The sequence below is a fragment of the Gossypium hirsutum genome, chromosome D07 (assembly GCF_007990345.1).
Source record: "Gossypium hirsutum isolate 1008001.06 chromosome D07, Gossypium_hirsutum_v2.1, whole genome shotgun sequence".
NCBI classification, from domain to species: Eukaryota; Viridiplantae; Streptophyta; class Magnoliopsida; order Malvales; family Malvaceae; genus Gossypium; species Gossypium hirsutum.
Window position 1 is genome coordinate 7,255,659 of NC_053443.1, and position 14,799 is coordinate 7,270,457.

Below are 14,799 nucleotides of genomic sequence, written 5' to 3' on the forward strand. Positions count from 1 at the left end.
AATATTTTTTAAAATACTAATTACAAATATTTAATGGTTATATTTAAATATTTAAAATATAGTTTATATATTCTAATTAAATTTTATAAATAATTAATATTTATTGCTTAAAAATATTGAAAATTTATATTTCATATATTAAAATATTAACAACAAGTTATAATAATTTTTTTATATTCTTACTAAAATATAATAATATTAACTAATTTAAATATTATTTAAATACATATTTGTTACTTGATAATAATATGTCTAAAATGGACATTTTATTTTTCAAAATCACTTTTTAACAGCAATGCTAAACACTCAAATTTTAAACTAAACTTTTCAAAAATACTTTTCTGTAACACCACCAAACCCTAAACCGTCACTGGAACAGGGTTATGGAGTATTACCGGATATATCGGATAACTTATAACTAGTTCACAATTAAATAACAGGCATAGCATACTTTAATCATTATCATTTCATATTAGTTCCATTTCATACTTATAATCAATTTAAACATCATTCTACAACCACAATCACAAAACTCTTATACTTAACCTATACATCACTTAGGTACATGCCACATTATCAAAATAAAGGTACATCACTAAAATTCCTCTGAGGTCGGGATTACTCTGGATGCTGAACCGAACACTGGTTTTCTACTAACCTGCGCACGGAAACAACCGTACGCTGAGTATGGGAATACTCAGTGGTATTACCATAATTCAAATTAATAACATTAATCGATAAATTATGTGCATTTAATTTATGTCTACAATTATTCGTTAATTGTCTCGTACTTTAAATCAACTTGATAATTAATAACAATAAGCAATATTTCAATCTTGTATTTAATTGTATTCATACATTATTTCACTATCTCAATTCTATTGGATTTTTCAACATCTCATTCTAATAACTCATTTCAATTCATACAAATTCAATCAATTTATCAACTCATTCATTATCATTTCTATTTATATTCAATTTATACTTTAAATCTTTTAATAATCAAATTAAAACATTTAGACCAATATGTTTCAATAATAATAATAATAATAATATCTAATTTTATAAAATTGTATTCAAATCAACTCATACACTATTTCTTAATTCAATTTATACCATTAATCTTTCAATAAACATTTAATACATTAAATCAACTTGTTTCAACAACAACAATAATAATAACTATCTTTTAATTCGATTCGTTCATTTATAATCAATTTACACTTATAATCTTTTAACACTCAATTTATTCATTAGATCCATAAATAAATTTCAATAACTTGTATTCAATTAAATTCATATATTATTTCACTATTTCAAATCATTTTATTTTCACTTCTCATTTCTCAACAATAGCTATTTCAATTTGCTTTTCTTTACTTATATTTTTACATCATCTCATACTACCAAAACCATTTCATGAACTATATCGTTATCTATTTCTTGAACCCATGGTTCATACATTTCATTTCCATATCTCGATTTAATATTTTATTTCAATTCATATTCAAGATCATTCAATAAAATTTATATTATCAAAATTATTCATTTACCCCTATTAACTTGACTCGGACTTTGGCGGATACACGGATCCAACCAAACACACCAGAATGGCACCCAGTGCCTCATCAGATAGTTTGAAGCAATAAAGTGACACCCAGTGTCTCATCGACCAAGCCGAAGTAAGTTGGTACCCAGTACCTCATCGAATCTATCCGAAGTAACAGTATGACACCCAGTGTCTCATCGACTCAAGGTCGAAGTATCCCTGAACACTTCCAATCCTATGGCATGCCAACTATATCCGACTCAGCTCAACTAGTTAATAGGGTATTCAAATCATTTTTCTATTTCAAAATCACTTTCGATTCAATCACAATTCAATTCAGATTCACTTCCCACTTTCTAATCAATATACAATTCAATACCAATACATATTTCAGATATTCACGTACAATCATACTTCGATTCAATTCAAACCACTTTTCAATCTATACTCATTTCACATATTCACACATAATCATAATTTAATTCACTTTTATTCAATTCATATTTTTAATTCATTTAATTCAATATCGATATTCACCTTATTTTTATTTACTAAACATATTATTCAAAATTCAACAATTGCTATTAATAAATTCAATACTAATACGTATTTATCATTTAATTCGATCATGATACTTACCTCAATTTGCTTATCATGTATATTAATTTTAAATTTAACAATTAATAATTAAATTCGAATTATGGTAATACTAACCGAAATTTCTCTCGAGTCAATCCTTGTCCATCTTCTCCTTTCCTTTCTCGGACAATGACTCTTGCACGATATTAGCTACGTAATTAGACAATTAAAAATCATTAATACTCAATTTCATTAAAATATTTCTATTTGTACCTAAACTTTACCCAAATTCTAATTTAATCCCTTATCAATATTAATTTTATTTTCCCAATCTAACTCCATATTCTCTCTTAATTCTTACTATAAACTCATTTTAACTCTTCATTTTCACCATAAATCTCTAATTTCGAAATTCTCTCAATTTAGTCCCTATTAATTCAAAACCTATAATTTATTTTACAATTCAACCTTTTACTAACTTCTAACTTGAAATTCAATCAATTTAACACCTAATTCATCAATTAATTCTACATGAACAACATTTAAAAATTTACTAACTTTCAAAATTTCAACTTAAATCAAATAGTATTTTGTTCTAGGATTCCAAAAATATCAAAGTTATAAGAAAAAGGGACTAAATTGACTTACCAATTGAATTTAGAAGTTTTTGAAACCCCTGAACCGTGGCTCTCTTTCTTTTTCTTCTTTCTCTTTTTCTTTCTCAATTTTCGTTTTGCTTCTCTGTTTCTTTCCTTCTCTTTTGTATTCTTTCTTTTGTTATATATATATATATATATATATATAAAATATAATATAATATATTAATAATAATATAATATAAAAACATAATCATTAATTACGTATATATAATATAATATATATTTTAAACTAAAAAATATCTTAGATTTTTAAGGTTAAAACGCCTCAACTTTAGAAAAAGGCATAATTCCCTATTTGGTCCTTTTAACTTTTCTTTAATCTATAATTAAACTTTGATCTCTATTGCAATTTAATCCTTTTTCATAATTAACCACAATTTAGACAAATTCACTTAATTAAAACCTAATTAACTACACAAATAACTTCATAAATATTTATAATAAATATCTATGAATTCGATTTACCGAAACGAAGTCTCTGGAATACTTTTTTTTAAAAATTTTGTCCTTTTTAATCAATTAACCATCGAAACGTTAAAATTTCTTAACGAAACTTTAATACTACCCTAGTGACACTCCGTAAATATTTATAAAAATATTTACGGCTCAGTTTATAATATCAAGGTCTCGATACCTCGTTTTCAACCCAATTTACCTAATAATTTCTTTAAAATCACAAAATTCACTAATTCAAAAATATTTCTAAAATCACTTTTAACTTATAATTATTAATTAATAAATTTTCTAACATTTTCATCGGATTTAGTGATCTCAAATCACTGTTCTGACACTACTGAAAATTGGGCTGTTACATTTTCCACAGTACTTTTCAAAAGCAATGAAGAACTGGCCCTAAATGCTGTCGGACCAAACTAGGTTTTCACAATCCGATACATAGTTAAATTGGTTAGGTGTTTATAAAAATAAAAATATATTTAAAAGATTGGTTCAACTCTTAATTTAACCATTTTTTTTAATTTAGTTCATATTGATTCCAGGTTTAATTGATTTGATATTTTTTTTTTTGAATTGATATTCTGACCGATCAATTCAATTTGATTCAAATAATTATGTTCAAAACTTATGAAATTCAACATTTTATTAATCAATAAATACATCACGAAATCTGCCTCATAGTTAGCTTCTTTTGAGACATAATTGATCGTTAAGCTCTATTACCATTTATAGATATTCATGATGAGTTTGATCAAGGAGCAATGAACTGTATCTACTCTGATGTAGTCAATTTTGTATCAATTATGGTTGCACCAACCGACATACACCATTCTAGTAAAAAATTGAAATAGTAAACTTTTTGTTCTACATTGATGAAAATATCAATTTATACCAATGACACTAACTCGATCGCACCAGTTAAAATATTGTGCACCAACTAGTACATTATTTAAAATTTACCAACTTTAAACTTAATTTTATTTATTTTAAAATAAAAAATTAATAAATAATAAAAGAATATTGTGCACCAACTAGTACATTATTTAAAGTTTACCAACTTTAAACTTAATTTTATTTATTTTAAAATAAAAAATTAATAAATAATAAAAGAAGTGTTGGGTTCGATTTTATTGATTTTTTCGGTCGGTTATCAATTTTTAAAATTTTAAACCGGTCCGAGGGAACTTAATTTTATATTTTAAATTATATAAAATATATTTATAATTTATAAAACAAATATAAATTATTTAAACCCAATAACTAAAGTTGGTTAACCTATTGAACTGATTGACCTAAGAACAATTCGATTTTGTCAGATTTTGAATTCTATTTAGGTCCAATCAATTTTTTTTTTAAATTATAATCGGTTAAATTGGCTTAATACCAAATCGGATGCTCTCCCCTACTTTTGTTATATCTAAGAGTTAGTTTAGCATTGCTTTTGAGTGGTGAAAAAGTGATTTTGAGAAATATTTTTGAAAAGTTTGGTTTAAGATTTAAGTGTTCAATATTTTATTGTTAAAAAGTACTTTTGAGAATTAAAATGTCCATTTTATACATTGTGTTATAAAGTAACAAATATACATTTAAATAATGTTCAAATTAGTTAATATTATGATATTTTAATAAAAATATATAAAAATTAATTTATTATAATTTGTTGTTAATATTTTAGTATATGAAATATAAATTTTAAATATTTTTAAGTAATTAATATTAATTATTTATAAAATTTAATTTGAATATATAAATTATATTTTAAATATTAAAATATAACCAATAAAAAATTAAATATATAATATTATATATTTAAAATAAATGTCAATGGAAAAATAGTTATATACCTAATATAAATATTATATAAAATATTTTGCAAGAGTTAAAATTATTCTTTGTTCCCAAATGTGTTTTTGCGAAAAGCAAAAGTTAAAAAAAAATGTTTTTGCTTTTGGGTTTAAAAGTTATCTGTTTAATATTGCTTATGACTTCAAAAACACTTTTAAGAAACAATGCTAAATTAAACCTAAATAAATCCTTAAACTTTAATTGTTACCTAAATAAGCTCTTAATTTTTTTGTTTTTCTTTTTTTATATTCAACTAAGCCCTTGTAAAAGTGGGCTATTGTCCCTTATATTGTATCTTTACACAATAATAATGGCTTAATTAGATATAAGTGAAAATATAATGACTTATTTGGATATTAATTCATGACACACTATGTGAATAAAAAAAATTATATTTTAAAGGGTAAACTACACAACTAGTCACTCAACTATAAAAAATTTTTATTTTAGGCATCAAAAATAAAAAATTTGCAATTTAAGCACTCACGTCACATAGTTCGATCATTTTAGTTACTCTCGTTAAAATCACAAAAGATGAGCTAACATGACAGTTAAAAAAATTGGTATAATAACAAATTTAACCCTTAAATTTTTATATATTATATCGATCTAGTCATAATTGTAAAAAATTAACCCTCAAAATTTAAAAATATTCTCAATTTGGCCGTAATTCTAAAAAAAATCAAAGAAATATATAAAAATACATAAATAATTAAAAAAAATGTAATAATAAATTTAAATTTTAAATATTACTATTTTGCTTTGTCTTAGTGCAATGTATTGTTACATGTGGAAAAAGAAAATAACTTTTTATTGAATATTTGTTTATCTTTGATCTTAAATATTTGAGTTTATTACAAAACAATTCATATCATAAATTAAATTAGGAATCCAAACATAATTGAATTGTATATTCTAATCAAGTGTTAAATTTAACAAGAAAATAAGTCGTAATTAATATTGTAAAAATATTTTCATAACCATATATACTTAAATTTCATAATTGCTAAAATATATTACATTAATTTAGAATCAAATTCATTATTAAAGTGGACAATTAAAATTTTCCTAATAAAAGACAATTAATTTTCTAATTTAAATATATAGTACATTCATAAAAATAATATTGCAATCACCAACAATACATATTTCACCTTTAACCAATTTATTACATTTCTTGATTGTTATAAATACCATAAAAAAACTTAAAAACTAGAGGCTGATTTTTGAATTGCTCCTCTCCCCTCCGGTGGGTAACTGCAAAGGCAATTCAGTTATAATCTCTACTGTAAATTAGTTTTCATTCCATCACACTGGAGGTGCAATTGGATCCCCTAAGTGTTCATCATCAAAATAATTTGGCTATTACCCGAATTCATAGAATAATGGAAAAGGAAAAGAGATATCCAAATTGTTCGAGAAGAAATATTATATCCAAATCATCAGAACATACTCAAGTGGTGTAATTTTGTTCGAGTTGAAAGTGGTATTCACGTAAAGTTCTCCTAACAATATTATATTCATAGTTTGGAGAAGAAGTCTATTTCCACTTTTTCCAACTGTAAATACACCCATAGATGATATAGAGACACCCATTACAAACTATATCAATTTTGCAAGGTGTTATCTGGCCAAACATTTTGCTTTCAGACCTAGAAAACTGACAAAAAGGCTTTGCATCAGAAGACTAAAGTTCTCAGGTGAGGCCATAAAATATACTAAAACAACCGGCTTAGTAGGATCTTACACCAAAGTTTGTTTCCTAGTGAAGCAATGCAAAGCTGATTAAGATTCCTTATAATGCAAATTGAATATGCTGAGGTCAACACTTTGTAATATGACAAAAAAACTGATCCTTCACATTCCCTTTCACCAATGAAATAAATAATTAATGTCAGCCTCTGCTAGATTCGCAAGCCAGTTAGCAATCAAACGGCTGCTGTTTCTTGCATATGATCTCATTGCTGCATTCTTATTTGGGTCAAAAACTTGCTACCATATCTGATTTACTAGGATAGATTTTGTAATATATAATTAGTCACATGGTCTTGTTCTGATATCCAAAACCTCATATTCTTCTCCTCAAACAGTCCTGTCTATCATCTTGAATGTTGAAGTGTATAATTGCATGGGTTTGATTTGATCTTCATGCATATAAAAGTAAACTGGAAAGCCCTTTCAAAATAATTTAACAATCAACGCAATGCAAGGACTTGTTATTATGTTACACAATACTACAACAGCCATAGGAAAAGAAAAGAAACTTAAAATAATGAACGATGGTGAATATCTTATTGTGAATTATCTTACTAAAAAACATTAATTTTGTGCCTATAACCATTATTATTCGGGTAGAAAAATCAAGGTACAACCACCATATTCATCAAAATTGTATGTTTCAGTAAACCAATCACCTGATTTGCTGATTGCTACCATCTGTAGGCAGTTGTTTCGAAGCATCTGCCAATGCAGCCGCTGCAGCAGCCGGAGTCAAGGTTTGATACTGCGGAGGAAGTTGAGAAGTTTGATGCTGAGCATAGTACATTTGATCTTGTGTAGGGTTTGGATACTCGTAGCAGTAATTAGCAGTATGAGTTACAGCAGGTGATGGTGGGGGATGCTGCATTTGGGAGAAGCCTACATATGGTTGTTGAACTTGAACCACTTGGTGAGGTGATGGAACTGCTGTTCTATACACAGTTGCTGCCATTTCAGGTTTAGCTGTACTTGTGGGATAGATGGGCGGCATAGTCTCTTTGTAAGCAGTTGAGACAGTAGCCATTGAAGGAGTTGGTGGTGTCAATGGGCGAGTTGGGGCCATAATACTAGCATCACTTGCGTTGGATTTCATAGTCATGACACCAGTATTAGATTGCATAGACATGTATGGTTGTGGTTGTGTTACTTGTGTAACAGGCATTACATATACTGCAGGGTACTGCTGATCAGCTGGATGATGAAGCAACTGCTGCTGTTGTAATGGTGGAGCGTACACCGGATAGTAAGATGACATCTGCATCGGAGCAGGGGTGTAATGCACAGTGTCTTGCACGAACTGTTGTTGTTGTTGTTGCTGCTGCTGCTGTTGCTGTTGTTGATCCAATTGTGAAGACAAAGTGTAGGACTCTTGAATCTGTTGAATTTGGGTTTGGTTGCTTGGAATGGAAGTATCTGAATTGGTATTGGGGTTAGCAGCAGTCCTATTATCTCTGGTTGTAACATGAGTTTGATCTTGATAATACATGGCCTTTGAGAGAGAATTTGCAGAGGCAATGCTACTATCACTGCATGTAAAATAACATTGAAATCAAGAAGACTGATAATAGCATTATAGCATACTAGAACCCTGTCGAGTGCGAGTATCTATTTTAGAGTGCCTCATTCCCTCAATGGTGAAAGTATTGTTCTTAGGATGTTTATGCTTGATTTTAGCTTCGAGTTTTTGTCTGTCAAAGGGGTTCATGGAATTTTGGCAGGAGCGCTTTGTTATTATCGCTAAGATCCTTTAAGGGCATGGTTTGAATCTCATCAAGGCCAAATGATAAAACATTTTCTTGGTAGATTTAGGCGCTACCGTCAAAATTCCGTAAACCCTTTTAGGCTCTCCTTGAAATTAGAAGACAAAAATCGAGACATCCTGAGAACAATACTTTCACTGTTCAGGGAGTAAGACACCCAAGGCAGATATTTGCGTCCAACAAACCTAATTCCGGCTAAACATTGGACTATGGGACTGTTAATCTTCAGAAAAATTTACCTTGCAACTGAATCAGGGGAAGGCAAATTGTAAGTGCCACAAGCTTTGTGTTGTACTGGCTGCAATGGCAGTGGAGGTTTGCGAAAACCGACTGGAACTCCTTGATCGGATCTCTCATCATCAGATAAAATACGATTCAAGTTGTCACTAGAACCACCTCCGCGAGTAGGCGCCAGATGCGGAGGCAGAGCGGACACTGCCGTCGCCCCATAGAAATCATCTTGCTTATGGATATTAGTAGCAAAACTTATCTGAGCAAACTGTTCTTCTATTCCAACCCTTTGGTCTTGAACTTTAGGACCACCATCTTGATCAAATCGAACCCGAATAGGTGGCAAGTTGGACATTGAAGGTGAAGAAGAAGATGAACCAAAAGATGAAGTTTTCTCCACTAATGGAGAATCAGGCAATGAACACTGAACTTCATGAACTACATTATTGTTTTTGATTTCTTTATTCTGCTCTTCTACAACTTGTTCTGCCTCAAATTCACCATCAATATTCAACAAGGCTTCTATGGTAGCAGAATCTGAGTTTCCTCTAGGAACCAATCCTGAACCATTAAGTGCATCAACAAACCATGTTTCTGACTTAGCATCATTTAGCAATGGACCCATTGAAGCTGCAGTGTCCGGCTTGTTAAAGAAAAGAAACAAACGGATTCTCGAGGAGGTTGCCGAAGAAGCTGATGGTGCTACTAAACGATCATATTCTTCAATCATGTTCTCAAGATCCTCATCTGTAGATACAGATACAAGGGAATCAAGGTCTTCGGTTGGAAGCTGGTACTTCAAGGTAAAAGAACGACCATTAAGAAGAGCACGAGAGAGACGGGTACAAAGGGCCGAAAGGGAACAATGACGATCAACCGCAACGATACGAGTCTCACCGCCGATGTAACAAAGCGATTTGTCATGTGGACGAGGCATTATATGACCACCAAAGCTACACATTAGGCGTAGCCTTGCACCAGGAACAGCTGGGAGAGGATCATCATAGGTGTTGTCATTATGAGACCGTGGAGATGATTCAACTGATTCAGGATAGTTTAGATGTACACTTGTGGCACCAACTGTGGGGCAGCAGGGAAAGATGGTAGATCCATTGGAGGAGGACGCAAAAAGAATGAAAGGGAAGGGTTGGTTTTATAGTTACTGTCTTATCATTTTGGACTTTCTCTAAACAAAGCAATGCTATTAAACAGCTAAGCCTTGACTATGACTAGGATTTAACAGCAAAATTGGTATTGGTGGTATATTATTATTATTATTTTTATAGGGGTAAACTAGTTCGAATGTCACTGAATTATTTGTAAGTTTGTATTTTAATCACTTAACTTCAAAAAGTTATAAAATGGTCATTGAATTATTTAGAAGTTTTCATTTAAGTTACTAAGCTGTCAAAGTCGATATTGTACATGATCTTCTCTATTCACACCGTCTGCACCAATCAAAATCCTTCATTCCTTTTTTTCTTTTCCTTTTATAGTTCAATTTTTTTTTCAAAATCTAAATAATTTTTTTCTCCGATCTCTAACACTAACCGTTAGATCGATGGGTACTAATCCACTGTACCGTTCGTCGAATCGTCATTTAGAGTTCGTTAGCTGGACTTTAAAAAGAAAAACTTAACAGTCAGTGACATAAATAAAAACTTTCAAATAATCCGATGACTATTTTATAACTTTTTAAAATTAAATAACTAAAATATAAACTTAAGAGTAATTTATCCTTTTATAATCAGAATGCAAATTAAAATACAAGTTAGCAAGTAGGTCGCATGGCAGCATGTGCCATGGGAGCATTGCTAGCTGTAGATTTGGTGGGAATGGGAAAGGGGTGGAATCCTAGACAAACTAGTTTAGTCATGGCATCTGGACTTTGATGGGAAATGGAGTCCATCACATGCGGATTTATAGATTTTTGTGCTTTATCATCATAACTGCTGCTTTAATTCTTTATTAATTTAAGAGCCAAAAAACCCTTGGCGAGTCACCAGCTAAGATTGTGAAAACTACTTTGCGTATATTTAGTTTAGTTTTGCAACTTTGCTTTCCAACAGATACGAGGAGGCTGCAATAAGTATACGAAACCCAAGAGAGAAGCTATGGGCCATTAACCACCATTCATAACCTCAAAATACTAATGGCAAGGGGAATGAATTTGGATTGTATTTTATTTTTTATTAAATAGATTAATTTTTATAGGTTAAAATTAATTTTATGTTTTGTCAATTCAGTTTCATTTTAGAAATTCAAACCCAATTCAAATTATAAAAATAGTCACTTTTGATTATTTCAAATTACATTTTAGTCACTTATGTTTGAAATGTTACGTTCTAGCTACTTACGTTATCGTTTTGTTACGAAGTAGCCACTCTACCGTTACCTCTCTAACGGCTGTCTTTCGTGGCAGTCCAAATTACATTTATTTAATTAAAAATCTATTTTCATTCCAGCAACTGGACATCTAAGTTGGCATTTAAAACCCATTTGAGTTGCCATGTAGGCCTGTCATTAGGGAAGTAACAAATTTTAACAGTAGAGTGACCACTTAATAATAAAGCGATAACGTAAGTGACTAAAACGTAACATTTTAAACATAAGTGATTGAAATGTAATCTAAGACAAACAAAAGTGACTATTTTTACAATTTACCCTTAAATATAATATATATTTAAACTCAAACCCATGCCTAAACTTAAGCCCAATTTAAACTTTCTTTCAAAACCCAATCTAAATATTTTGGATGTTGCTTGGAAATTGAGAGTTGGACCTAGGATGATTTAGGGTGAATTTGGATGAGCGGTGCGTTTACCTGCGATTAGTGTAAAAACAGCAGTGGCGGTGAGATTAAATACTGTAGCGATACTATAGCGTGAGACAAAAAGTAAGCTAAACGCACCGCACCACATCCAATCACCCATCCAAACTAAATTTATTAAAAGAATATCATTTTTAGTAGTATATTCTATTGGGATAATTTATTTTTTTTCTTTAATTTTTAAACAACTTTTAAATTTCTGTAAATAGTTTTTTATTAAAAGAAATATGGTTTTAAACTAAATTTATTAGTAATGATATTGGTATTACATAATAAATCATGTTTAATTCTTTATAACACTAGTTATCGTATTATTAAATTAATATATTATGTCATTATGTATTAAATATTATCATTAAATTTAAATTTTATAGATTTTAATAATTACTAATTTTATACATATATAATTATAGTATTAATAATATTTTATATTTAATTACTTTTTTGAAAATTTATTTCTCTTTATAATTTAACATAAAAATTTGTTATTAATAACTTTTTCTATTAATAAAATTTTAATATAAATATGTAATATGAAATGCTTTTGAATATATTTTCATAAAATAAATAATTATCATTTATTTATATTTTAAGCAATTTATATAATCATAGTGATTATTAATGTCTATTATAATTTAGTTTCCATTATTCAAATATGATTTTAATCTTAGTTTACTTTGATTCTTTTTTTAACATTAATCTTATTATAGGTTCTATCAAATCTATTATTTTTGATACAATGCCTAGAACTATCTATAGCCTCCTTCCCAACTTTTAAATAGAAGGATAATGCACTTCAACACACTCGACCCTACGTCCTCCTATACTAGCAATGATGTTCATACCAGTCAGACTAATTAAAACTCAATCAACAAGTTTATTTTCATTTTTTAATTTATTTCATTTAATTTTAGGTCTCATATAACTACCTTATTCCTTTGCCCATTAAATATCTAAGCATTTAATACGCTAGAAAAGAAAGATTGACACTAACAGTGGCTAAGAGACCCAAGAGGCCATGGCTCTCCTAAAATGGTCAACTTTCAATTTAAGCTTTTATAATTTATAAAATTTTAAATTAATAATAAAATTGTATTTTAATCTCAAAAATGATAAAATTTTGATTAAACTTTTTAAAAATTATAAACATATATACTATTAAAATGATAAAATTATATTTTTATTTTCATAAAAATATATAATTTAATTCTCACTCTCAAAATTTTTTTTTGACTCCACCATTGTACACTAAGATAATAGCACGGAGATGAGAAGACACAGCCTCCACAATTCAACCAAAGGCATATAATAGATATCACTTCTTCCCCAGCTAAAAGCAGAAACTTCACACTTCCAAATAACCCTAAGCACTAATTCTCCTTGTCAACTTCTCTATTTATTCCCAGAATATTTGTTTGTTTTCCCTTTTATTGTTTATTCTTTCACATTATTATCGCAAAGCTACTTTAAAAAATGATGCCTATATGTTTGCCTAAAATTGCAGCTTGTGTTGCACGCCAGCAAGGCTCGATTGAAATGTCTGGGGGGATTCAAGCATCTTATTCGAAGAAAGCAGTCAATTAGAAGAGATAGAAAATACATAAAGATGGATAGGGTGGAATTTCAAGGGTCTTCTAAATGATTCCAAAGTGTGCAAGCGAAGAACCAACCAACCCATTAACCCCTCATTATTTTGTAGCATCCAATCAATCACACTAGCAATGGCAGCATATCCAAACCCAAAAGGGGAAATCACAAAGCTTCAAATATATCAAATTCCCAAAACGGCATGCATGCTTTAGCTTCATATTTACCGGGTATATTACACCCGAGTTCACTAAACAATCAGTAAATTTATGTTTTAATCATTTAACTTTAAAAAAATTACAAAATGATCATTAAACTATTTGAAAGTTTTCATTTAAGTCATTGAATTGTTAAAATTGCTATTGTATGGCTTTCTCTGTTCGCATCATCTTCATCAATCGAAAGCTTTTATTCTCCTTCTCTTTTACAGTTTAATTATTTTTCATTAAATATATTTAAATGTCACGAATCTATGAATCAAACTTCAAATAACTTTCTTCTCTGATCTTTGACACTGACCATTAAATCGACTTGAATTTAAGGTATATTCTTCTACTCGACAATGGGTACTGATCGTTGAATCATTATTTCATTAGCCAAATTAAAAAAAAATTAACAACCTGGTAGCTTAAATAAAAACTTTTGAATAGTTTAATGACTTAATAAATTTTTTTGAATAGTTTAGTGACCATTTCTGTAACTTTTTGAAGCCAAATGATCAAAATGTAAACTTATTAATAATTTAATGACCATAAATATAATTTACCCTAATCTTATTATATGTACTAATACTCACCCAATTTTTAGCGTATTTGTATTTTGGTCGTTAAGGTCGAATTTTTTTTTTTTTTGGTAATAAGAAAAAGTAGTCTATGCTAAGAAGCACCAGACTAAGACATTGCAATTCATCTCATATTAGTTCCAACAGCCAAGTCCTCTAATAATATGGTTCTAATTTCATCAGGGGAACTATCTACGATCTCCATATTGAAATGACCTTCTTGCGGCCTATTACATAAAAAATCTGCAGCTCTATTTACTTCCGGAAAGATATGGCAGACTTGAGCTTCCCACGGACGCCTGCAGGGTTCGCCACTGCTTCTAATAATGGGACAGCTGCTAGTAGAAACTCCAGCACCTTTCAAAACCGTAATAGCTGAAAGATTGTCTGATTCCACAGTCACTCTTCGACAGCCTTTTTGCCATGCCTACGACACCCATCAACAATACCCCAAAGCTCTGCTTCAAAGACCGAACAGCATTCGATGTTCCCGCAAAAACCAAACAACTGTTCCCCATTGCAATCACGGAGAATACCATGTATTGAAGCTTGCAAAGAAACCAAATCGACAACACCATCCGTATTTAAGACTATGTAGTCAAGGGTTTCGGGTTGACATTCATGTTTGATTAGAACTAGCGGGTTATAAATGTCATTGTAAGAAAATAACTTTAGTAGCCTACTCAACAATACTTTGAGTTCAAATAATCGTTGAACCAAAAAAGAGGAAAAAAAAAAACCTTTTGGAATAATCATCACTCATC

The 14,799-nt window shown here is 29.6% G+C and overlaps 1 protein-coding gene and 1 long non-coding RNA gene across 2 annotated transcripts; both read right to left on the bottom strand.

Moving 5' to 3' along the window:
- Window positions 1-343: 343 nt before the first annotated feature.
- Window positions 344-2,880, bottom strand: LOC121219347 (uncharacterized). The gene is made up of 3 exons (XR_005916037.1): window positions 2,777-2,880; window positions 2,264-2,338; window positions 344-658 (listed from the first exon to the last, which is right to left on the bottom strand). It is a non-coding gene; the product is annotated as an uncharacterized lncRNA (long non-coding RNA).
- Window positions 2,881-7,293: 4,413 nt separating this feature from the next.
- LOC107953333 (probable serine/threonine-protein kinase yakA) lies at window positions 7,294-14,574 on the bottom strand. Its single transcript, XM_016888616.2, has 5 exons — window positions 14,485-14,574; window positions 14,295-14,392; window positions 13,342-13,427; window positions 8,846-9,917; window positions 7,294-8,372 (listed from the first exon to the last, which is right to left on the bottom strand). The coding sequence occupies exons 1-5, from the start codon at window positions 14,572-14,574 to the stop codon at window positions 7,499-7,501; spliced, it is 2,220 nt and encodes a 739-aa protein (XP_016744105.2). The 3' UTR covers window positions 7,294-7,498.
- Between the last annotated feature and the right edge of the window lie 225 nt (window positions 14,575-14,799).

Excerpts from the sequence above, each read along its gene's own strand:
- LOC107953333 (XM_016888616.2), bottom strand. The coding sequence starts at position 14,574 with ATGGTATTCTCCGTGATTGCAATGGGGAACAGTTGTTTGGTTTTTGCG. Across the intron at positions 9,918-13,341 it reads AAATAATGAGGGGTTAATGG|TTGGTGCCACAAGTGTACAT; the intron begins GTTGGTTGGTTC and ends GCTGCCCCACAG. Across the intron at positions 8,373-8,845 it reads TCCCCTGATTCAGTTGCAAG|TGATAGTAGCATTGCCTCTG; the intron begins GTAAATTTTTCT and ends TTTTACATGCAG.